This window comes from Labeo rohita, chromosome 20 (assembly GCF_022985175.1).
Source record: "Labeo rohita strain BAU-BD-2019 chromosome 20, IGBB_LRoh.1.0, whole genome shotgun sequence".
Taxonomy (NCBI): domain Eukaryota; kingdom Metazoa; phylum Chordata; class Actinopteri; order Cypriniformes; family Cyprinidae; genus Labeo; species Labeo rohita.
Window position 1 is genome coordinate 23716606 of NC_066888.1, and position 27291 is coordinate 23743896.

General features: G+C 35.1%; 1 protein-coding gene across 1 annotated transcript; it reads right to left on the bottom strand.

The window, feature by feature from the left end:
• Nucleotides 1-6: 6 nt before the first annotated feature.
• Nucleotides 7-26184, bottom strand: slc5a6a (solute carrier family 5 member 6a). Its single transcript, XM_051138347.1, has 16 exons — nucleotides 26058-26184; nucleotides 15183-15627; nucleotides 13333-13398; nucleotides 12942-12993; nucleotides 12789-12856; nucleotides 12310-12464; nucleotides 12048-12188; nucleotides 11691-11820; nucleotides 10069-10157; nucleotides 9870-9982; nucleotides 9718-9785; nucleotides 9494-9580; nucleotides 7931-8109; nucleotides 7532-7635; nucleotides 5854-5975; nucleotides 7-5759 (listed from the first exon to the last, which is right to left on the bottom strand). The coding sequence occupies exons 2-16, from the start codon at nucleotides 15528-15530 to the stop codon at nucleotides 5604-5606; spliced, it is 1878 nt and encodes a 625-aa protein (XP_050994304.1). The 5' UTR covers nucleotides 15531-15627; nucleotides 26058-26184; the 3' UTR covers nucleotides 7-5603.
• Between the last annotated feature and the right edge of the window lie 1107 nt (nucleotides 26185-27291).

The following is a 27291-nucleotide window of genomic DNA, read 5'->3' on the forward strand; positions in this document are numbered from 1 at the left end:
GGAAGACATTTTTATCGTTATCAAGACAAATTTTATTACACTTTCTCATTACAAACAATTCATCAAGAGGAAAAAAAAAAGAGTGTTCATGATTCAAAGTAATGCCCACTAGTGTGGCTAAGTATATCTGTTCCTCTATTCTGCATTTATCTATATAAATAAAGGTTTCATCGCAATAGACGCTCTGCTGGCCAATGCAACTGCCTCTTTTTCACATAATGGAAAGTTCTTGGAGAACTTTCATGACCAATCAAATAAAGAGACACTAAGTGAAGGCACGACCCAAAGCAATGAAGCTGGTCAGACTCCATTGCTTATGGTTTTCTGGAATGCATATTTGGGAAAATAAAATAGGGGAAAACTTCTATAAAAAAAATAAATATTCTCATAATATTTATATAAACATAAATATTATGTCTCGAAATATTTATTTTGCACTAACAAGATTCCGCTTTCCATATAAAATTAGTATTTAAAAATGTCATAAAAAACAATTCTCACAGTACAGTTCAGTGTTTTTTTTTCCACACAGGCCCTCTATTAGGGTTACACAGTTTTAGATTGTAGGACAGCATAGTTTACAATAGGTCAATCCCTGCCTGTGTCGATTTAAAATGTGCTTGTGGTTTTATACCTCCTTTGATCGCTCACAGGGGAAATACTCTGAATTTTGAAATAAGACATTCTTTAGACAAAGAGAAATGATCAATGGAACAATTCAGATCCTGTATTCAGTCTTTAAATGCAAGTGCTCAATACTATTAAAAGTATGGATGTTTTAAACCATTTTGCAAACAAAATTCAAGTAATTTCAGGTATGACAGATGGCAGCTCTATATGATCCAGTTGTACACATGCATACATTATGACACTAATAATGAATATAATGACAAAACTTATGAGAAATCAAGCTAGGTTTGTTTTATAATAAAGAGAATCTGCTTTGGGCCCTTTGATTGGAATGTCACTAAAGTTAATAAATCCAAATTAATTTCTTATTTTTATACCTGAATGTCATCATTATTCTAATAGACTGAACTGGATGGATTAAAAAATAGTGTCACTGCTTGTTAAATAATGACTTAACATTAAATTCATATCTATTCCTACTATCCCCTAAACCTAACTGACAAATGTTTAATTTTGCAACGAATACTAAAAATTAATGTCATAATTGACCCTTCGCAGGGAGCTTGATCAACAGGCGATCTGACAAATCATAACCATTCTGTCTGACAAACAAATCAGACAGAAGAGTAGATTAATGTCGGTGGACTTAAACTTGAAAAATGATGTGTACTGATGTCTTCATTCATGTTTTTTTTTTTTTTGTGCTTTAAAGGGAACTTGTATAGCTTAATATAACGTAAATTATGTGTCTTACTGAAATATGTAGCAGGAAACCCATGAAAGATTTATGTTATTTAAATAATTCACATCATTATATACATATTTTGGACTATGGGGGGTGTCATTCAGTAAGCTACTGGCACTGAGCTACACTATCTTTACCGCAACACAACTCGGAATACACAACTTGGAAAATAATGTACTGATACGCTGAGCACAGCGACTGAAAGAGCTTACAGCGTAGGCTTAAACTAAATGTTGTACTATTGATTTTTACGAATCTCTTCCTATCACTAGGAAAACAGTGAAGACTTGCATTGCTTCTCTTGCTGCCCTTTGACTGAAAATTACAATCAAAACCTGCACAATGTAACATCATATCTGTATTTTCTTTTCCAAGCTGTGTCTTCCGAGATGTGTTGCGGTAAAAATAGCAACAGATAGCGTCAGTAGCTCACCAAGTGCAACCATTCTACGTAATCAAAATAATGGCGTCCCCACAGTCCAAAGTATGTATATGACGATGTGGATTTTTAAAATAACGTAAATATTTATAGGTTTTCTACTACATATTTTAGTAAGAGACATCATTTGTTATATTAAGCCATACAAGTCTTAAAGGAGATGTCCACTTCCAAAACAAAAATTTACAGATAATGTACTCAGCCCCTTGTCATCCAAGATGTTCATGTCTTTCTTTCTACAGTCGATAAGAAATTGTTTCTTGAGGAAAACATTCCTGAATTTTTCTCCATATAGTGGACTTCTATGGTGCCCCCAAGTTTGAACTTCCAAAATGCAGTTTAATGCAGCTTCAAAGGGCTCTAAATGATCCCAGCCAAGGAAGAAGGGTGTTATATTGTGAAACAATCGGTTGTTTTTTAAACAATTCATTTTGAAATGCTCGTCTTGTCTCGTCTCTGCGATGCGCATGTGTAGCCTGTGTAATCTGGGTCAATACAGTTAGGGTAGACTGAAAAACTCCCGTCTTGTTTTCTTCTTTAACGTCAAAATCGTCCTACATCGCTGTTTTATCCTTTTTTGTAAAGGGCGTTTGATCTTCTCTGCATGTTCACTTTGTAAACACTGGGTCGATACTTCTGCAGCGATGTAGTACGATTTTGAAGTTGGGAAAGAAAATGAGATCTGGGAGTTTTTTGACATACCCTAACTGTATTGACCATGCTAACCCGGAAAAAAACAGTTCACTATGTTTAAACTGCATTTTGACAGTTTAAACTTGGGGGCACCATTGAAGTCCACTATATGGAGAAAAATTCGAGAATGTTTTCCTCAAGAAACATAATTCCTTATCGACTAAAGAAAGAAAGACATGAACATCTTGGATGACAGGGGGCTGAGTAAATTATTTGTAACCTTTTATTCTGGAAGTGGACTACTCAGGGTTCAAGTGAATATGAAAAGATGATCAGTTTACGTGCCGCTTGAACTGAGTTGCTACAGCGATCTGTCACAACACAAAGAGCAACAAACTGTTATTTATTGTTTTTTAAATGACAAAATTTAAAACCTAATCTGTTTATACAGGATGAGTACTTGTGTTCAAAACCAGCAAACAATTGCAACAGAATGGAAGGCGCATTGAGATCCATTTAAAAAGCTTGTTTAAAGCGATTCGCCCAGAAATGAAAATGTTATGTTTATCTGCTTACCCCCAGGGCATCCAAGATGTAGGTGAGTTTGTTTCTTCAGTAGCACACAAACGAAGATTTTTAACTCGAACCGTCGCAGTCTGTCAGTCATATAATGGCAGTTAATGGGATCCACGGCTTTGAGAGTCAAATAAACATGCACAGACTAAACCAAATTAAACCCTGCTGCTCATGACGATACATTGAGGTGTTAAGTTAATTTACTTAGATCCACCGCAATGTCCAACTGTCCTGAGCACGTTCACAACAGTTGACGCTTGACGCGTCAACATGCTCTGGCATAGTAAATGTATATGCAATTGATTACAAACTGATTACAAACTAAAAGATTACATTTGCTCGCACGAACCCATCCGTGAGTGTTGACTTTTCACCAGCTCCCAACTTTTGAGCCTAATCAACTGAAGCTATGGTTGCTTGCTCTTTTATATGCCAGAGCACGTTGACGCGTCACGCGCCGGCTGTTGTACACGTCCTCAGGACAGTTGGACATTGTGGTGGCCACAGGGTTTAATTTGGTTTCGTCTGTGTATGTTTTTTTTGACTCTCAAAGCCGTGGATCCTATTGACTGCCATTATATGACTGACAGACTGCAACGGTTCGAGTTAAAAATCTTAGTTTGTGTTCTGCTGAAGAACAAAGTCACCTACATCTTGGATGGTAAGCAGATAAATATAAAATTTAGATTTTTGGGTGAACTCTTTAACAAAGTAGCGTCCTAAAAATATGCCGTTCATTGCGTGAGATGCTAAAATAAACTGCATGAAAAACAATGCAGATGGACAAAAACTAGCTTAGAAACAGCAAGAGCAATACGGAATTGATCGAAAACGAGAAGTGAGCGAACAAGAAGTGGAGCAGCGATAAAAGATGTCAGTATTTCTTCCGTTCAAAAAAGCAAGACTGCTGCAAAAACGCAGGGGGTCTCACTTGTCTCTATTTGAACGTTTTTATTTCAACTTATTTTAAATTGTACAAACGCTTTGCTCATGAGTGGGATACTGAAAAACCAGCGAGGTATGCATTTACTTTGGAAAATAATTTTGGAAACGGCACAGTGGAATGCAAAAACGCATTCTGTGTGAACCGACTATTCACTATGTATTCACATGTGACGAACGTGATTCCACATAGGATGATACTTTGGAGACAAATGTTAAACTGAAACCTGTCACCACACCAAGATGAAACACCAACAATAATGAACCCATACAAACAAAAAACACCAATGGATGGGAGACTTCAACAAACTATTGACCCAGAGCGCATAACCTGAATATAATATATAATATAACCGACTGCCTGTGCTTGTGAGATTGTGACAGGTTCAGAGAAAGCTTTCATTTCAGTCATAGGCACAACACAAGGACCTAGGAATCCTACAGCAACTACAAACGGTATGGCTTAGACTGAGGTCTGAATTTGAACTAGACAAGCAAAGCACAGAAAATGTCACTATAACATCAAAAAACGAACAAGTGCAACCAAATCAATCCATATGGTCAGTAACTCGCATTGAGTTTTCAATTCTAAGCAGTTAGTCTTGATACTATAACAAGTATCGTTACTTCAGTATCTAAGATAGGCTATTATAACATTTAAAGAACTTATCTACATCATGAAGAACATTTCTAACATTGCCATTTGCTAAAAAAACATACATACAAACATAATATTTATACTAGGCAAATTGTAACCTTTTTTTGAGATGTCAGTTAGTTAGGCTCTTACAATGCAGTAGTGCTTAAAAATGGCCCTATCAATGCTTCATTTGGGTTAGGCGATGAAACGGCAAACTAAATCGACAATCCAGTCACAAAACTACAACATACATTCATATGAGGAGGCACTTGTCACAAACAATGGGCTTTAATGAGGGAACAAGATTCAACATGCATTAGATTTAGATTAGATGAGACTTCACTGCAGATGGTCTTTTCATGATGTCAAGCTAAAAGTTTACTACATTTGCAATATTAGCAATTCTTCATTGATTGTAAACTTTTAACTCAATTTAGGGAATGAACACATCGACAGTAGCGCTTTCAAGGCAAACAGAATGGAAAGGCTAATGTAGTGAGCTTTGGATGAAACAAAGTCTTTGGGAGAGAAAAACCCCAAAACTTGAATGGCACTGACGTTAAACGACCATAGATTTGTGCAAACTCTGGTGATAAACCATTCATCTTAAACCTGACGTTCAGCGTAATTGATTTGTGCGTGTATATCACAAGCCAGCAATATTCAACTAAGTATTCTTGAGATTTAATTTAGAACATGTAAACTAAAAGATTTAGGTGATCACTTGCATCACTTCATTCGAGATCTAAACATAATACGATTTTTATGACAGACCACTGACATCAGAAAGTACTACATATAAACAAGACAACCCCTGCCTCCATCACTGGCAGTTGAAGGAACAGCGTACCAATATTGCAAAAGGCCCACGATACAAACCACAACTTATGGACTTAAGTTTGTGGACTTACAAGCTGTTTTGGCATCATAACTGACGTTTTCTTCCCAGAGCCTGTTGGAAACTAAGACTCCTCTGGACTGTTGCTGTGTGGGAAATTTCACAAGGCTGTTTCCAGCACCGTATGAGCCAGGTTGCAAGTCGGCTGGGCAGTTATCTGTTTTTCTTCCCTGAGCTTGTCTTCCTCTTTAGTGTATGCAACGCCGTTGCTCTCTTTTTGGGCCATCTGGTAAGGCTGATGGTCCAGGCCTTTGGACTATAGTATAGGCACAGACATACATAATCTTTAATTATTTGAAACTGGATTTTGATTCATAAGTGAAGCTCAGCTGAGCATTTAAGTGAGTTACCCTGTTTTCCAGTGGAGTAACACAGCAGAGTTTCTCCTTGTAGCGTTCGGGCAGGAAGAACAGCAAATTGCCAAGCACAGGGAAAACCGTACCTGGGTTTAAGTCTTTCTCCTTCCAGGGCCCTAAGTGAAGCAAAGCACAAATAAATAAATAAATAAATAAATAAATAAAAAATCATTGTTGCAGCCTAAAAAACAGTGTTGTTATTGTTAACTTATATTAAAAGTACAGCTATAAAAATCAATTTTGGTCATTTAAATAAAACTGAAATATATCTATAAATATTAGATGAAAAACTGAACATTAGAAATGGTACATAGACGTACTAAACATAATCAAATTAAACTGGAATCAAATTAAAACTACATTGACAGTCAATTAAAATGTTAAAAAATAAATTAAAAAACAAATACTATAATAGTACATTAATAATACTTAAATAAAACCGCTAATAATGTCATTGTATAACCTAAACCAGGGATTGGTGTTACTAAAATATATAATAGAAACGTATTTGTATAGGACTTTTATTTAATTATTCCAAAGCAACTTGATTTAACTAGATTTTCCACAAAACTCTATGCATATTTACACTGCTGTTCAAAAGTTTGGGATCAGTAAGATTTGTAGTTTTTTAAAGATTTCTCTAATGCTCATCAAGGCTGCATTTACTTGATAAAAAATACAGAAAAAACGATAATACCGTGAAATATTATTTCAATGTAAAATAACTGTTTTCAATGTGTATATATTTTAAAATGTAATTTATTCCTGTAATGCAAACCTTCATTTTCAGGGTCATTACACCAGTCTTTAGTGTCACATGGTCCTTCAGAAATCATTCTAATATACTGATTTATTATGAATATTGAAAACAGTTGTGCTGCTTAATATTTTGTTGAAAACTGTGATATTTTTTTAGTATTCTTTAATAAATAAAAGTTAAAAAGAACAACATTTATTTAAAATAAAAATATTTTGTAACAATATAAATTACAATTTAAAAGTCTGTGGTCAGTAAATTTTTATTCTTCCTTTTTTTTTGAAAGAAATTAACACTTTCATTCTGCAAGGATGTGTTAAATTGTTAAAAAAGTGATAGCAAAGACTTATAGTGTTAAAAAAAAGATTTCTTTTTTGAATAAATGCTGTTCTTCTTAACTTTTTATTGATCAGGAAAAACCTGAAAAAAGAATCACAGGGTCCAAAAAAAAAATTAAGCAGCACAACTGTTTCCAGCATTAAAAATAAAAGCAATAAATCAGCATATTAGAATGATTTCTGAAAGATCATATGACACTGAACACTGGAGTAATGGCTGATGAAAATTCAACTTCACATCACAGAAAAATTGTTTTTTTTTTAAAATATATTAAAATAGAAACTATTTTAGTTATATGGTTATATAAATAATATTATATATTATATATTATATTATATTTCACAATATTACTGATATATTACATCTGGACAACTAAGATGAATTCCTCATGCAATCTTTGTTTGACAATAAACTCTAATCTTATCATAACATTTCACAGATTAAACAACTGATTACTGACAAAGGCAGGTTTATCAGTACTGAAACAAAACTTTAAACTGCTTTACAGGCTCATGTATAGAGCCATGTTATGATTAGATGATTAGAGTGTTTGATGTGTTTAGAAACACACTTTACCTGTGAGAAAGCTGACCAGCAGTCCTACCAGCACAACCGTGGCAGAATTATGAGCACTGTACCACATATACGACAAAGAGTACAGAGCCTTAACTCCAGAAGGCCTGAGAAAACAAGCAGATACATTAAATGAGTAAATGTAATATTGAGTAAATGTATACACATGGGTTTTATAATTGTCTTACTTTTCAGTCTTAATTAAGACCAATCTATGATCTTACACAAGTGACTTCAAACAAGTTAAGACTTGTTTTTTTGTTGTAAACTTTTTAAGTCTTTTATGCAGTTTATGCAACTAGCCACAGAAGCTAAAATAATTGATTTCTGATTGGTCTGATGAAATCAAGCATTATAGAACAGGAATTTCCTGAGCACTGTTACTTTATTAAAAATATGAACCTGGGTTTAGGTGTGATGAGTGTCGTCATTACAGCTGTTGTCATGTTTCCTACATTAGGTGTGATGGTGGCATTTATCACAGGTGATGCAGATGCAGACGCAGACATCTGTGAAACAAAGCTGCCGATACCGACCCAGAAAGCCATGACGAGCCCTGATGCCAGCCCAACCAGAGCACCCTGAAAAGACACTCAGTCCATTAAATCAAATCATACCATGAAATTATCTACCGAATTCCACTGGATGCATTAGTGACAAGATACCTTACTAAAAAAGATATTTAGAAAACGGTTAAAAAATGTGGGATATTTAGGATGAATTAAATTGGCTAAACGTGTTTTCTAAAGAATCATGTGACAGTGAAGACTTGAGTAAAAATTGCTAAAAATTTAACTTAACAGGAATAAATTACATTTTAATGTATATTAAAAGAAAACAGAAAAGCTATAAAAACATTCTGTATTTTTAATATTTATTGTATTTTGATCAAATAAATGCACCTTTGGTGAGCATAAGAGACTTACACTAGCAGTCAAAAGTTTTTGAACACTAAGACTTTTATTGGTTTTTTTTTTTTTTTTAATAAAGATTGTTTTTTGACCTTTTTGCCTTTATTGTGATGGGACAGATCATTAGCTGACAGGAACCGAAGTGGGAGAGAGAGAGAAGGGGGTGGGATCGGGAAATGTCCTCAAGCCAGGATTCGAACTCAGGACGCCCGTAGCACAATGGTACTGTATGTTGCGCACAAGGCTATCGGCGCCAACAGATTTTTACTGTTTTTTAAAGAAGTCTCTTATGCTTACAAAGCCTGCATTTATTTTGAAACACAGCAAGATCAGTAATAATGTGAAATATTTTTATTATTTAAAATAACTGCTTTCTATTTGAAGGTATTTTTAAAATGTAATTTATTCCTTTGATCAAAGCTAAATTTTCCGCATCATTACTCCAGTCTTCAGTGTCACATGATGCTTCAGAAATCATTCTGATAAGCTGATTTGATTGTTTGATGAATAGATAGATCCAAAGAGCAACAGAAATTAATAATTTAATGCTTTATTAATGCTTTAAATTGATCAAAAGCTATGATAAAGATGTTTATAATGTTACAAAAGATTTTTTTTTAATTTTAGATAAATGCTGTTCTTCTGAACTTTCTATTCATCACAGAAACTCGAAAAAAAATCTACTCAGCTGTTTTCAACATAATAATAATAAATGTTTTTTTGAGCAGAACATCAGAATATTAAAATGATTTCTGAAGGATCATGTGACTGGAGTAATGATGCTAAAAATTCAGCTTTGAAATCACAGGAATAAATTACATTTTAAAATATATTCAAATAGTAAACAGCTGTTTTACATAGTAAAACAATGCACTGTTTTTCTGTACTTTGGATCAAATAAATGCAGGCTTGGTGAGCAGAAGAGACTTCTGTAAAAACATTAAAAATCTTACTGTTCAAAAACTTTTGACTGGTGGTGTATGAAACTAAAACATCGTACCAAACCATTCTTTTGAACAGTTGTGTATATATGTGAATGCTCTGTTTGACTTACAGTGGAATTGGCCCATGGGAAAAACATCCCGAGACAGAAAAGGCCAAGAAGAGGTCCCCCCACCATCCCAAATATACTGAGTGCTGCCTAAAGGTGTTAAACAAAACAGAAAACACACATAGATATTGTTTATTGTTAACTGTGTGAATACATTACACTAAACACACTTCATATTTATTTGCATCTACTCTATTATGTGCATGATAGATAATCATGGACCTCACCTGCAGCACAGAGCCCATTAGAGAGGCGATGTACGCCATAGCCAGACACACAAGACCATAGCCAAGTGCTGTTGGGAAATTTAACGACAAAAGGGATTACCCCACAATGCCAGATGTTCTGCATTTTAGACAGTTGCTGAAAAATAGCTTACCCAACACTTTTGATAAGATGGTGGCACGGGCCTCTGTCATGGGTGATACGTGAGGTTTAATCAGGTCCTCCATGGTAACCGTTGCCAGGGAGTTGAAGGCAGATGAGATTGTGCTGTAAGAGAAATTGCACACCATTTAAAGAATAAACCTAAAAAAAACTTTGAAAATTGTATTGTCATAACAAAATCTAGTTGATACCTGAGAGCTCCACTGAACAAGCAGGCAACAAATAGTCCTGGTAAACCAGGAAGATCTTGCAACACATCCATTACAAAGTACAGCACCATCTGCAGATGGAGAAAGAGATAAGAGTGACTTTCCCACAATAACTCTCAAAAAAACAGAACCTCAGCAATGGAGTTTTCTCTGAGGAGGCAAGGGAGGCAGTGCCTCTCAAAATGTTGGATGGGAAAATTGGTAGTGCAAAAATAAAACAACGCCAATATTACAAAATATAACATTAAAAAGTGTATAAATCACTTGTTTGTCTAAAGACAGCGACACCTAAAGTTACATGGGTGTCTCATCTCTCTCGCCTTCGCTGAGCCCACTAAGATTTAAGAGACCCCCTAAAGCGTGTGGTGGGAAATGGTTAAGAATGTATGGGGAAAAAGTCACGTGGGAGGAGGCAATGCCTCCATCACGATATGACTTGATATGACAGGTTATGATCGACTGTGATTGGTTCATTTGATAAATCCCACCTAAAAAATGCTCACTGATGCTCCAGAAGCAAACGCGATGCATTAAGAGCCGAGGGGTGAAAACTTTTTGAATGTGAAGATCAGGGTAAATTTAACTTGTTTTGTCCTCTGGGAAACATGTCACTATCTTCTGTAACCTCTGAAGGGCAGCACTAAATGAAAACAATATGATATTTAGGCAAAATGAGAAAAATGTGCACATCTCCATTCTGTATAAAAGTTTTCACTTTTCACTTCTGGAGCATCAGTGAGCGTTTGAACCTTCTGTAATAGTTGCGTATGAGTCCCTCAGTTGTCCTCAGTGTGAAAAGATGGATCTCAAAATCATACAGTCATTGCTGGAAAGGAACATTTCTGAAGAACAGCAGGCAGTTTAACTGTTCAGGACAAACAAGGGACTCATGAACAACTATCACTAAACAAAAAAAACACAGCTGTGGATCATTCAGGTAACAACACAGTATGAAGAATCAGGTCATTTGAATAAATTCAACTATCTTATTCAGGTCAGTATTGAATAAACAATAACATGCATTTTGTATGATCCCTCTCATTTTGGTAAAATAATTAACGTTTTTAATTATTCTGCAAAGGGGATGCAAACTTTTGACCTCAACTATATGTCAAAATAAGACTTAAAGTGGCCTGAAAACATGACTTTTGGGAAGTTTTAGTACCTAATCATCTTGGTGAAATTTAAAATCTCTGTGTCTGTGACTAATATTCACTGAGGTCAAATAGTTAAAAGTAACTATGTGAACATAAGTTCACATAAAATATACTGTTTAAATTGTTACTGCCTTAAGTTATTTTTTTGGAATAAACGTAAAATGCTTAAAAACACCAACTTAATGAGATGAACTTACTTTTGGGACCTGAATTTACATGAATTTGAATTTGAAAAAAGAAAAAAAAAACTCTGAGGCCTTGCCTCCACATTTTAGAACACCACCGCATGACCTTGATATCAAAGGATAACAAGAAATGATAAACACGTACAGTGAATGAAAAAGGTCATAATACCTTTTTAATTTTTTTTCATTAATCAGTGATGAAATAGATCAAAAGTTTCTATAATTTTATCTATATAAAAAAATCATATTCTTTGTATCTGACCTGGTCATTAGTTTTGACGTAGCCCTGATCCAGCGGGCTCTCCTCCCCATATCGAGCGTACATAACCAGACCCATTAAACAGCCCAGTGTGAGCACGATCTGCTGGCATGGGAACACTGCATAACAGGACCTGGAGAGCAAGAAACCCCAAAATGTACTGCCCACTTTGTAAAAACACATAAGCCATTACAATACAAAGACAACATATCAATGGGTTGCTCTGTAGCCATAGAGTTTTGTTGAAGTAATTGAAAACAATACAGCAGAAACAGCACAAAGGGTGTGTAAAACAACTTTACAGTTTTAGATTCTATTGACTTAACCAGAGTGTGGAAGAACAGAACAGTGTTTTCTTACATGATGGCCTCTTTCTCTGTGCGGGAGCTGAGGTATCTCTGGACCTGAGCCTGATTCACTCCATACAGGGCCAGCATGAGGAAAATACCCCCGACTCCCAGAGTCCAGAATGTGTGCCTCTCTAAAGGGTCAGGATTCAGGCTGCCATGGGGACCACAAAACAAAGAACGTGAGCTTCAGTTACAGTTCTGGTATGTGGAACAGTCTGGTAGATAACCTTGAAGGAACTGTTTAGATACTCTTAGAAAGTCGCATCACTCACTCAAAGCCTGAGATACGGCTGCCGTTATGTGCTTTCCTCCATACTTCAGCGATGCCACCTGCCTGATGGGTACCCACTATAATCACTGCCAGCTGTCCCGCAAACATCACGACTGTCTGGAACACATCTGTCCAGATTACCGCTTTCAAACCACCCTGAAGCAGAGACATTTAAGACATTTCTTAGACCTTTCTAGACTTAAATGTAGTATTTATGTTGTTGTCTATGCAAGGTCAGAAAGCTCTCGGGTTTCATAAATAATATCTCAATTTGTGGACAACATGAGGGTGAGTAATTAATGACAGAATTTATATTTTTGGGTGAACTATTCCTTTAAGATTTTTAAAAGAAATGCTCACCAAGGCTACATTTAATCAAAAATCAAAAACTTATGATTAACTGAATGTGTCCCTGTTGATGAAAAGTATTCATTTCTTTTTAAAAAAACCTGTGTAAAATGATGCACGTTTTCAACCTACCAATGCTGTATAAAGTGTGCACACCAGCCCCATGGCCAGAACTGCCCCCCAAAGGTCAAAGCCTGTTACTGCGATCACAAACAAAATCAAACATTTACAAAAGTGTAAAAAAAATAATCTACTAATCTGATATACATCAACAGTCTCAAATACCTGCATTAAGTGCAAGTGCTGGAGCATACAGAACAACTCCCATATAGATCACCTGCATGAAAATACATAAACAGATAAAACAGCTGTAATGCTTTTCTGCAAGCGCACAAGATTGTTTTAGGACTTCATAACTTACTCTGAACTTATCTAGTAACTGATAGTTTTGAGAATCATTACACTTTAGTTCAACAGCGCTGAGTAAAATATTGTCCATCAGCGGGGGGGTCAGAATATGTTTGTAGGTGAAAGTTCAGGTTTTTATACTGACAACAGGGCGTCTTTGTGACTAACAAAACTGGAGTAAAAGACAATATTACTTTAGATTATTAGATTATGCTCCTAAAGGTTTTAATGTCTTATTGCACACATACAGGTGCTAAACACAACTCACCATCTGAAAGATGAAGGTCAGAGTGCCACATATCCGAACACTCTTACTGAAACGAAGCTCCAGATACTATGAAGAGAAAAAAAAAGGCAAGAGTTTAATACAGACAGAAACAGTGTGTAACACCATAGAGCATGTTTTGGTACAGTAGGAGGACTGCAATTTACAAATATTACAAAATTATGTTCACTCATATAGATGGATTGAGATAGATAGAGATGGATTCATCCAAGATGTTCATGTCTTTCTTTCTTCAGTTGAAAAGAAATAAGGGGTTTTTGAGGAAAACATTCCAGGATTTTTCTCCATATAGTGGACTTCAATGGGGATCAACAAGTTGAAGATCCGAACTGCAGTTTCAATGCAGCTTCAAAGGGTTCTACACGATCCCAGCCGAGAAAAAAGAGTCTTATCTAATGAAACAATTGGTCATTTTCTAAAAAATAAAAAATAAAATGTATATACTTTTCAACCACATATGTCGTCTTGCACTATTTCCACATTGCATAGTCACATCGTAGATGAGCTAGTGCAAGACGAGTATTTGTGGTTAGAAAAAAAATGTTTTTAATTTTTAAAAAGTAATTTTTATTTTTTTTAGAAAATGATGATCATTTTGCAAGATAAGACTCTTATTCCTGGGTTGGGACTGTGTCACGTTGATCATCGTTGAAGTCGAAAAAAATTCTGGAATGTTTTTCTCAAAAACTTTAATTTCTTTTCGGCTGAAGAAAGACATGAATATCTAAACCAGGGGTGCTCAATCCTGGTCCTGGAGATCGACTTTCCTGCAGTGTTCAGCTCCAACCCTGACCAAACACACCTGAACCAGCTAATTAGGATCTCAAGGAGCACTTGATAATTACAGACAGCTGTGTTTGATTAAGGTCGGAACTAAACTCTGCAGGAAAGTTGATCTCCAGGAACAAGGTTGGGCACCGCTGATCTAAACAGTCTAACACCACTAATGAGAATGCTTCAATTTTGCGCTTGCAGGACAATTTCCAAGAATCCCACTCTTTTTGACCAATGAATATCCATGTTTTTTCCATGAATTTTTAGTTGTTTAATGATTACTGGATAAGGATTTTTAAAAATCCTTAAAGGGAAAGCTCACCCAAAAATGAGAATTCTGTCATTAATTACTCACCCTCATGTCGTGCTAAAACTGTAAGACCTTAGTTAATCTTAGAAACACAAATTAAGATATTTTTGATGAAATCTGAGAGCTTTCTGACCCTCCATAAACAGCAACACAACTACCACATTTGAGGCCCAGAAAGGTAGTAAGGACATCATTAAAATAGTCCGTTTGACAGCAGTTCAACCTTAATTTTACGTAGCTACAAGAACACTTTTTGTGCGCAAAGAAAACAAAAATAACAACTTTATTCAACATTTTCTTTATTTCTTCTCTTCCGTGTCAGTCTTCGATGTAGTTTCATATTTTCATAGCTTTATAATTACATTTCAACCACTGATGTCACATGGACTATTTTAATGATGTCCTTACTACCTTTCTGAGCCTGAAACGTGTCAGTTGCATTGCTGTCTATGCAGGGTCAGAAAGCTCTCTTTGATTTCATCAAAAATATCTTAATTTGTTTTCCAAAGATGAACGATGGTCTTCCAGGTTTGGAACGACATGAGGGTGAGTAATTAATGACAGAATTTTCATTTCTTGGCAAACTATCCCTTTAAAATTCAAACTAATTCACCAGTGAATCATTCACTGACTGATTTTTGAGCCAGTTCAGCTGATTCATTAAAAAAGAACCAACTCTGATTCCCAAACAGTGACACATACTCCAGTTTCTCAAACTAACAAATACAATGACCTTCTAAAGTGCTACCTGATACGCGCTGCTAAGGCGGAGCCGATAGAAGACTGGTATGAAAACGTGGGCAGGGATGAGAAGGCCGAGGATATAGGAGCAGCCCAGGAACCAGTACTGCGTGCCATTTTTGTAAATCTCAGATGGGGTACCCAGGATGGCCACTGCTGATTGAAAGGTGGCCAGCAGCGAAAGGGATACGGGAAGGCATCGCATGTTGCGGTCGGCCAGCAAGAACTCCTGTGTGGTCCTCTGACGACCCCCTGAGAAGGCATAGAAAAGGCCGATTCCTGCGGAGGCCACTAGCAGCACGGCGAAAATCACGTAATCCACCGTGCCGAAGTGCATTTGGACTGCGTCCCCCATGATGCTGTGAGGTGTGGGGAGGAGCTTACTGGATGGTCAGTAAAAGGTCAGTGGAGAGTTGACCACTGGGTCATCATGAAGGATTACAGGTGACTTTCTGTAAAAAATTAAAAGAACGTTTAGGCAAAAATGCAAACAGAATATCAAGAGTTTTATTAATGATTGTCTGAAGTTACAAAACTAGTAGCAAGGAAACATTTACACTAATGCATAGTGAATATATACAAAACAACACAATATATTTTTAAATAACATTTTGGCACTTTTATACACATAAACATTATGTAACTTAAATCCCAATCAAATGGAAATAGCAACAAATCTGTTTTTCCGTATTGTGGTGTACATCTGAGTGTAATAGATTATCAAAAAACAAACGAATGGTTGGAAAACTTTTAGAACTATTAATAACACATAACTAATTCTTTAACTGGGCAAATTAACCAGCTGTAAACAGCCATTAAGAGAAGCAAGAGACGCTGAAGATGAATGCAAAGTGGAGAAAATACTGTAGTAGGCAGAGCAAACTCACTGTTCAAGAGGCGCAAATTATTGGAAGAAAATCCTAAATACTAAATTGTGGTTGGGGGTTTATATGAATGAATCTCTGAGAGGAACTGACTTTCTTCAGAAAAGTTCAGATGGTATTTTCTTTTCATCTTACCTCCATATAATGTGTATTACTGTAGTATTTAAAAGCTTAGCGCTGCTTTGTTTACAGTGGTAAACAAGAAAACACTATATTGCTGCTATAGAGTGTTTTGCTGCCATATTGGCAGCACTGTACGTAAACAATGCCACTGAACTGAACGAAACTTGCATATTTTGCTTATTACTGCCGTAGTGTGAATGGTCAATTATTGTCATGTTTTTGGCTGTACTAATTGGACTGGGCAAACATTTGGAGTACTTTAGACTGCTGAAAGTTTTAACAAATAAAGAGGAAGAGTGGAAAAAACTGTCTGAGGAACAAAAGGGCATTTGTGGTTGGCCAAACTGAACCAGGATTTCCAGGGCAATAATCTTGACAACATTTGTGTTTGTTCTTATAATTTCCAGTCACCTAGGTGAAATATTAGTCTAATATCTTAATTAATACTGCTCATACATATCTTTACCAACTGTTAATTTAGTTTAGTCAAAATATTGCACCCTTTCCTGCTTACTAAGTCCTTCTTTATATGACTCAGCAGCTTCCACACGTTTGTCCGTGGTTTAGACAGCACAAATTAGCAGAATAACGTATTCAGTAGTACATAATCATGCAATCCATGCTGTTGTTTACATCTGAGTATCTCCAATATGGCCACGCATCTGGGTAACTGACTAAACCATGAAATACATGTACAATTAATTTGTGTTAGTATGTGTAACACTGTTACACAGTTGCATATTTCTTTTGTAATATCAGTAGAATTTCTAGAACTGCTGCTGTAAAAAATGTCACTACTTTGATGAAAGCTCTACATTATGTTGTCTTATAAAAAAAAAAGCTGAAAAAAAAAACAAAATCATCAGTTTATCAATCACATAACCCACTGACAACTGAGCACTGGTCTTGTGAGACATAACGGAGCTTATTTACTCATCATGTGACTTAGAAATCTCGTTTTAATTTAATATTGCGCCTCTAGAGTTACCTGTTTTGTCAAACCAGCTTACAAACAACTAGTCTAACATATTCTGACATTCTGTAGGGTTCACGCTTATTCACAGAAACATGTGTTGAATGCAAAAGACACTGCAGGTCAGTGTGTTTAGGGCAGAGGAGTCACACATGATTCTGTTAAAAAACTGAATAGTGACACTGAGAGGACAATGCTGATGAAATAGCAACAGGGCTCTACAGTGCGACCAAATGCGACTGAAAACTACAGCATGCGACTATGAAAAAATATTTAGGAGCACCAGTGCGACTGACCCGATCAGCATATTTGTGTTTGCGCTGAAGGGAGTGTTTTTGCAAATTTGAGTAATGTATCACAGACATATCTCACAAATCCTTTCATAAACAAAGAGAGTATAAATAAGAGATTCGTTAAGGTTGATTAATGGAACCTTGAGAGATTGCGATGAACTAAGTTGAGTGACAGCTTTTTAATACAACAGTTAAATAAACAAGAAGTTAATATTAAGTAACTTACATTGCCTGACTATACAAGTCACAACTGAGCTGCTGCACATCTCCATTTAAACACATCTCCATGTTTCGTTTATGAATGAACGTGCACTTTTAAACAAATCTAGTGAATCAATGATTCAGTTTTCTATTCATAAAGACAGTCTACACCTACAAGCCACTTTTGTGTTCTGTGCCACCTCTGTAATACAAATTATTTTTGTTAATACTGATTTTATTGACTGGTATCTTATTCATATTCTGCTTGTTCTTATTCTGTTGTGTTAATTAGAAATTTTAAAAAGCTTATAAAATATCACTTTTTAAAAATTTGACATAAAAGATGACATACTTTTAATAAAGCTGGAAAAATGCCATTACAAAGGTAAAAACAAAACTCCCCTGTAAATCACTTTAAGCAGTCAAATATCACCTCATAATAGGAATGCTAATTTTTTATCAGATTTATTGATTATTGATTAGAAGGTGCTCTTAAAATTTTGAGCATGTTCCTAAATTTTTCAAGCGTAGAGCCCTGAGCAAGCCACACTATTATTACATACACATGTAGCTTTACTCCGTGCAAAAACATGAGCAGTAAACTTACATGAACATTAAGATATTTTTTTAAAGAAAGACTTCTATTTCAAATAAATGCTGTTAGATCATTTTATAATAAGAAGGAACGTTTCTTGATCACCAAATCATCATATTAGAATGATTTCTGAAGGATCATGACACTGAAGACTGGAGTAATGACTGCTAAAAAATTCAGCTTTATCATCATTTTATATAAATATATAACATATTAATTAAAACAGAAAACAATTATTTTAAATCGTAATATATTTTGAAACATTACTTTTTTTACTTTTGATTTTAAAAAGCAGCCTTGGTGAGCACAAGAGTCTTTCAAAAACATTAAAAATGTATTAAGTGTGGGCCTCAGAAGTGTTTTTCATTTCAAACATATTTCACTTTAATTAATGTACACGCATTTAGTTGCAGGTGAGTTACATAACACCCTGTAAAACGGTCTAAGGTCAAGCATCACACTAAACATGTGAGTTTGCTAATTGTCATTTATTGACTACACTTGCAATATCTGTAAATTAGTTGCACACAATGGACACAACTTACTGCACACGATCCTGTCCCGTCCAGTATAACAATACAGCCTATGAAAAACACACGTGCTTTTAGTACCACAGCAAACATGACATTTTTCATTTTGTGGTCAAGAACACTTGAGTGTAACTACACTGTAAAAAATAAAAAACACAATTTGTTGAGTCAGCTTAAAATTGTTACCCTGCTGCCTTAAAATTTTGAGTTCAGTCAACTAAAATAAGTTTAGTCAACTTGAAATGTTAAGCTGTACTAAGTAACAACTTAGATATTTGTGTTTGCTAAGCTTAACAGATGGGTAAGTAACCCAGCTGCCTTCAAATTTTAAGTTGATTCAACTCAAATATCTAAGCTGTCACTTAGTATAATTTAACATTTCAAGTGGAATAAACTTTTTTTTGAGTTGACTGAACTCAAAATTTTAAGGCAGCCAGGTTACAAATTATTTTAAGTTGACTCAACAAATTGTTTTTTACAGTGTACGTCCAAATGAAAACCACACTGAAATATAAAATCTCTATCTAAATCTCTTAGGAGAAGGGTTCTGATTGCGATGACATGCAAAGCGAGAAGGCAATAGGCTACCAAATACCCAACAAATTGGCTAGTGAGATGATAAGGGTTGTTAATTTCAAACCCTGGCTGTGTTGAAATACTCCGCATGACTCTAACAGCAGGTGGGAAGACCTTTAGTTCTCTAGAATCTGAGCCAAGCCTAAGATTTCATTTGAAACACGTGAAATCATTTTATAGGCTTCAACTGGCAGTTGTTAACAGTATGCCATGGACAAAACTCACGCAGATCAATTCATATTGTGTCATCAAAACTGTTGTGTTGGCTAGTTTGATAAAAGATAAGTCTGTGGCATGATGAGGACATGAGGGAAAGACTCTGGCCTTGACCAGATAACAATACACACAAAAGATGTTTGGGTTGGAATCAAGAGTTTCACACCAGTTTAATCTTTATATTTGAAACAGAAAAGAACAAACTGGTTCTTATCTGCAGAACAGTGAGGAAAAATGCAAGGACACACATGCCAAGATTTGTCAAACAACTATTTGCAATCAAAATGGACTCTTTGCTCAGATTCTTTCCTATTATTGTGCAAAATAGACTGTTTTAGCTCAATACTTAAAAACAAAAAACAAAATCTATGTTGCATAAGAAATTAAATGAGATGTATCCAGGGCAAAAGAGGGACAAACGTGTATGGCATCTATGGTCACACGGCTTTTGATGATCAAACAGTGGGATAAAGGCGTAGCAAAGTGTCTGTTTGATTTTCTTTAGCCTCTTTGATCAAGGCCTGCTCCTGCATATAAACCATTAACCACAGCTTATGACTCATCAGGAGCACCAGAACCCCCTGTTTTACACAGCGTATCATGATTAATAGTAAATACCAGCTGTTCTATCCATCCAATCATCTAACGTTCCAACTGTACCATTATTTATGCTCCTTCAGCATGGGTGCCTCTATAACCTGCCTTCTTAAAGGGACAGTTCACTCAAAAATGAAAATTTTTGACACGTTCAAGGCCCAGAAAGGTAGTAAGGACATTGTTAAAATAGTCCATGTGACAACAGTGGCTTAACATTAATTTTATGAAGTTATGAGAAGCAATGATGTCACATGGACTGTTTTAATGATGTCCTTACTATCTTTCTGGGCCTTTAACGTGTCAGTTACGTTCCTGTCTATGCAGGGTCAGAAAGCTCTCTGATTTCATCAAAAATTTCTTACTGTGTTATTCATTCTAAAACCCATTGTTTTCTACTAACAGAGGAAATCTTAATTTATCCTTAATCCTTTTATATTCTTTTTTATCTTTAGTTTGCTTTTCATAACACGGAACCCTTGATAACAACTGACAATATGTACTTATATTATGTATGTCAAATGAATCTTCAAACCACGCTGTTTAAAAAAACATTAAAAATAACATATCTGAAAAAAATATATATCTTCTTCTTATATATCTAGCTTCAATGTTAATAAAACCAAACAACTAAAAATAAAGACATAAAGGCTAATAAAATGCATCACTGATAGACACATCTTAACAATTAAGAAGAAAAAAAGAGATAATAACAAATAATACAAAAATAATACATTTAAAGTAAGATAAATATACAAGTTATATGTTAGAGTCATAAGAATCATATAATTAATCTCTCACTACAGCTGGAATCAGAAACAAGAAATAAAACAAGCCAATAGCATTGAATAGAACAAGTTCTGACATGAATTATAACTGGTGAAATCAAGTTTGTGAAAAGCTGCATGCTACTTAAAATACCAAGCTCACAGCATGTCAGCGGGCCAGACAACATGATTAACAATGCCTGAAAAGTCATTGTTTCACCAGCACTAGGATTAGCAACTTGAGAGTAGTGGACTAAATGTAAACCGCCAAGGCACTAAAAGGGACAGTTCTGGCGAAAATTAAAATTCTATCATCATTTATTCTTTCACTTACCCTTAAACTCTACACTTCTGCTTACTCTGCATGTGAACTGATTTCATATGTCTACTAAAATAACCAGCTGGTTAAACATAATTGCAAAAAGAAAAAAAATGTTTTTCACCAAATCGTATTATTTCCCTTGGAAATTAGAGCACAAATTATTCTGTGATACTTTTCCATCTTCTTTGTTAAAGCTTGAATGCTATTCATTGCCATTATATCAAAGAGCAAGAATAGAACTTTTTTTTTTTTCATTTCTCCTTTTGTGTTTTGAAGAAGAAATAAGGTCATGCGGCATTAGAACAATACAAGGTAAGTAAATAAAGAGGTATTCCATCCCAAAATGAAAATTTTGTCATTAATCACTTACCCCCATGTCATTCCCAACATGTAAAATCTTAGTTCATCTTCGGAACACAAATTAAGGTATTTTTGATGCATTCTGACAGCTCTCTGACCCTCCCATGGACAGCAATGTAATTGACACGAGCCACATCCAGAAATGTAGCAAGGAGATTGGTAAAATAACCGTAATTTTACGAAGCTACGAGAACTTTTTGTATGCAAAGAAAGTATAAATAACGACTTTATTCAACAATTCATCTCCTCCGCATCACCCTAGCGGCATTTTGGAGAGTATCCACGGAACGCAAACAGCATATGCATGCATATTTACACTTTGATTTGAACGAAAACAAGGTATCCATGTGTTGTGGCTGACACAGAACAGCATACGTTGTTTGCGTTCCATGGATACTCTCCAAAAGGGCACTAAGGTGATGCAGAGATGAATTGTTGAATAAAGTCGTTATTTTTGTTTTCTTTGCGTACAAAAAGTTCTCGTAGCTTTGTATAATTACGGTTGAACCCCTGATGTCACATGGATTATTTTACAGATCTCCTTGCTACGTTTGTGTTCCGAAGACGAACAAAGCTTTAGAGGTTTGGAACCACATGGGGGTAAGTGATTAATGACAACATTTTCATTTTGGGGTGGGTACTGTGGCAGAAATTAGGGATATTCATATTATATTATACAGACAAGTATTAATTGTAGACAAGTATTAATTGTAGTAAAGGCCTAATGGAATATTACAGTATTTTTGGGGATTAAACTATAGTGTTTGTGCATTTATACGAACTTTGTTTAGACTACTGTTTTTCATACAAATACCTAGAAATTATATAGTTAAATTTTTACTATGGAACTGAGGTGCTATAAGTGTTATCATAATCTAAATGGAAGACCAATGGTTAATTTTAATAAAACTCAAGCAGTCAGAATAATTAAATTTCACAGTATAAAAATGAGGTTGTTACCATTTTGCAGATGTTACTGTTTTTGATAATGAACATAAATTTACATCTGCATCTTCAAGCTACTACTACTTTCAACTCAAACTACTGTCAAATGTGCATTTCTAAGAGGCAAACAATTGATGTTATTAATATTGCAGCCTGCACTGCAAACTGAAGATATGCGTGGTCAAAGTCAGGCAAACAATATCACTCGTTAGAACATGCAGAAACTAAGAAATGTATTTTTCTACTAAGATATTTATTTTGTTAGGGAAAAATGACTTGAAAAGTGTAAAGAATTCAAAAGCATCAAATAAAAACACAAATAATGGTCTAATTTCTGCAGCTTTCACTTAGGAGCAAAAATCTGCCTTTAAAGAAATAAAGATTTGAAATTTATTATGATAATTATCACTAGCGACTGATATTAAAAATTTTTTTTGGCCATATCGCCCTGCTCTAATTACTGGAATAGTGATAATGATGTCCTGGACTCTTTTCATTCAAAGCATATAGGTTATATTGCTCCTCAAAAGATTATACTCAGGCCTATATTAGTGTTGGGTCTGGGTCCACCAAGTCCTCAAACCAATAGAGTTGGAGTGGGAAAAATGAATGTAAAATGTTAAAAAACAACTTTTTATTCCTGTAATGCAATACCATTACTCCAGTCTCACTCCAGTCCAAGTATCGCAACTCCAATATAAAATCTGAATACAAGTTTAATAGGCAACACTTTACAATAAGGCATCATTTGTTAACATCAATGTGAACAAACAATGAACAACACATTTATTACACTATTTATTCATCTTTGTTAATGTTAACAAAAATACACTCATTCATTGTCTTTTCATGTTAGTTCATAATGCATTAACTAATGTTAACAAACATTTTGATTTTAATAATGCATTAGTAAATGCTGAAATTAACTAAGATTAATAAATGCTTAAGAAGTATTGTTCATTCTTAGTTCACGTTAACTAATGAACCTTGTAAAGTGTTACCATTTAATACAATATACAATATAGATACTAGACAAAGTCCCTATATATAGTCTTTGCTCTAGATAACTATTTAGAGGATCATATATGTGAGTCAGGACCACAAAACCAGTCACATGGGTGTTTGTTAGAGTAACACAATATTTGGGCGAGACACAACCATTTGAAAATGGGGTCATTCCAGCTGGAATCATCAAATGGTCCCCACCTGACCCCCTCAGATTTGTCTGAAAAAAAATCTATGTGATGGGTAATATGCCCAATAGATCATATACAAAATTTCAGATCTCTACTGTGCATACTTTTTTTACAAAAAATCTGTAAAAAAAGTTTGTTTTTCACCCCGTTTTGAATCATTGTTGTGTGACATTCACAACTACTGTAGTACCAGCTATTTTGAACTCATATGCCTGAATTAATGCTATAATGCAGCATTCCATTGTGCTCGGGACTCGGGGAAATCCGACCTCCACCTCGGGAAAGTGCAATGGAACGGCCACTTAAGTTGGGGTTCCGAAACACACACTCGGGCCAGTTCAGTGCAGACCGAGTCGGTTGGAATTATCCATAGGCATCCATATTTTTGCCAACTGTTACAATGGAACGCATTTACGACGGACATCGGGAGAACTAACTCGGATTCACCGACTACCGACATTCAATGGAATGCAACATAAGTACCTAATCTTGATGTTCCACCCAATCCAGTGAATAATACATCCATTTTCATTTGTATTTGTATTTTGTATTTTTTGTATAAGTGGAACATTAATAAATTCTGTTGAAATGCCCATACCAAGTTGAATAGCAAAAGTGAACAATAGGATCAGTGACGAAACTCTGAGTTTTAAAAAAATCATTACAGAAAAATGAGGCAAATCCCCACCCTAATTTTTTTATATTTTATCAATAACAATATGCTCTTTCAAAAAAAAAAGTTTCATGTTCACACCTGGTGTCATTTATGGGAAATACTGCTCTGAACATTGGTGTAAATGAGTTTTTTTCAATTTTTGGACCTTAATATCTCAACATCCATCAGACTCTATTGTCTGATATCAAAGGATGTGAAAGACATGGTACATATCAGACCATTTACCAAGTCTGATGCTTATACATTGAAAATTGAGGTTTCTATGGACATCTGAAAACCCTTAAAGTAATAGTTTCAAAAAAGTAGAGGGCCAGCATTCAGGTGTAAATTCAGTAACAATGCTGTGAGTTGTAATTCATGCAGTTCTGGACTAGGACTCTTAGCCCAGAAAATTTCATGGACCTGGCACAACTAGTTCTGGAGATATTTCAGTCTGAACATGGTCACTCAGACAGTGATGCCAAAACAGCGTAAAAAAAACTTTTTTACAGATTTTTTGTGAAAAAAGTATGCACAGTAGAGATCTGAAATTTTGTATATGATCTATTGGGCATATTACCCATCACAGATTTTTTTCAGACAAATCTGAGGAGGTCAGGTGGGGAACTTTTCCAAAATTTGATGATTCCAGCTGGAATGACCCAATGTAGAATCTGATTTTGATCAAAAAAAAATATTAAGTTGTCCAAATGAAGTTCTTAGCAATGCATATTACTAATTAAAAATAAAGTTTTGATGTATTTATGGTAGAATATTTACAAAATATCTTCACTGAACATGATCTTTACTTAATAACCTAAAAGAAAAATAGATCATTTTGACCCATAAAATGTATTGTTGGCTATTGCTACAAACACACCCGTGCTACTTACGGCTAGTTTTGTGGTCCAGGTTTACATATCACCTCAGAAATAAAGTATAGTTATTATAAATATTTTAATGAAAACGGGTCTGCAAACACTGACATGTCGTGCGTGTTGTATTTCAGTTAATGACACCATGACATTTACCCTACTCGTTTTAATGGCGGGACGCAACAGTGTTTAAAAGTGAATTTAATCACAATATTAATACAAATACATTTGATGCGCGCAACTTTAAATAAAAATGGCGTTTAGTTAAACGAAGATCGTTCGTTATTACCTGTCTCAACCCACGCGCTTAGCGCGAGCAACAGACCCACGAGCTCGTGAACGAATAGGTTGCTCGTGTACTTCTTACACAGAGAAGGAGCGCGGCTTTGAATATCTGATTTCATAGTTAGATAAGTTAGATTTCAGCCGATGTAAAGTACAGCTTCGAAGAGCAGCATGTGACAGCCACAACGTGCTCGCCATAATGTTTACTGTGGATGACTCTGTCTTTTACATTCAATAGCAGAGTAGCGCGATGCCTGAAGGAAATGACATGCTGATGTAAAAGGGTGACACCGTTTCGTCACGACAGAGCAAAATGTGCGCTGCCCGCCAGAACATACAGCAATAAATGTGCGCTGCGACGCAAATAAATAGAAGGCTCCCTTTATAGTCAACGAAGCTGTCTAGGCTGCAGCGAGCGATGTGCTCTGGCAGTTTAGACAGTGCTTCTTAGCGATATCATTCATTCTGCTCAGCCATCATGTATTGTCTTACCTTGGTCAGAGATCATCCGATGACTAATGGGTGATGAATAGAGAAAGGTTAAAACCAGTCTCAGTTCAGACCACCCCTACTCTCCTTGACATCACTGTAAAGGTTGCTGCTGCCTAGTTGATACACATGTGCTTCCGACGTCACGACGGGACGTCACCATGCCGCTGCCTCACTCAAGAGTCTCATAAAGTGATCATCTGTTCGGAAGCGGAAAAAAAATCTCATCATAAAATGCAAATGATTATTATTGTTATGTTTATATATATAAAAAAAGAAGAGGGAAACACTACGTTTTTGAAAAAACTTTCACATTCGTAAAATTAAATGGTCTTACTAAAAACCAATTTTCTCATTTTAAAATTTATTTTAAACCTTGCCAGTGGTTTATTCAGTCATTATTATTATTATTGTTCTTTTTTACTTTTGATTGACTGTTTCTCAATTAATTTTTTTTGTAGCCTATATTGTACAAAATATTGCATGGGATTGTGTAGTGTTGACTACTGTATATACATAGCTAGGTAGATTACTTACAAATTGTAATCCGTTACTAATTCTAAATTACATGACAAAAATTGAGTTGGTATCATAATCCATTATACATTTTAGGTAATATAATCAGACTACTTTAAGATTACTTTTAGATTACTTTTGACCTAACTTGTTTATCACATTGTACCGCAATAACATAAAAATACAAAGATAAGAAAATATATTCCATTTGTTGTAATTAACAGCAAGAAGTGCATTAAACATATCATTACGTCAAGGTTTCCCAAAATGGTGTTTGTGAAGGAACTGCAAGGAGTTTATGAGTTTAATGAAGAGCTAATAATTAGTTAAATGATAAAAAATATTACAATGAAACAAATCATTTTAAAACTGTCCAAAAAAAAAAAAAAAAACCTTACAAAAAATGAAATATTTTATTTGTTTACCTGCATGTCATGTGACCATATCTAACGTCAGAGAACCAATGAACAATGAACAATATTTATTTTAAAATATCAGGGTACTTCAAGTAAATATATTAGGTGAAAGAGGATCAGATGAAAGAAGAGTTTATGAGTTTGTGCACTTTAATGTGTTTGAAAGACAAAAGTCATCCAAAGACCAGTGCTGGGCAGTAACTAGTTACTAGTAACTAGTTAATAATATTACTTTTTGCAGTAACTAGTAGTGTAACTAATTACTAGTAAGATTTCAGCAATAATACTACAGTTACCCTTCATAA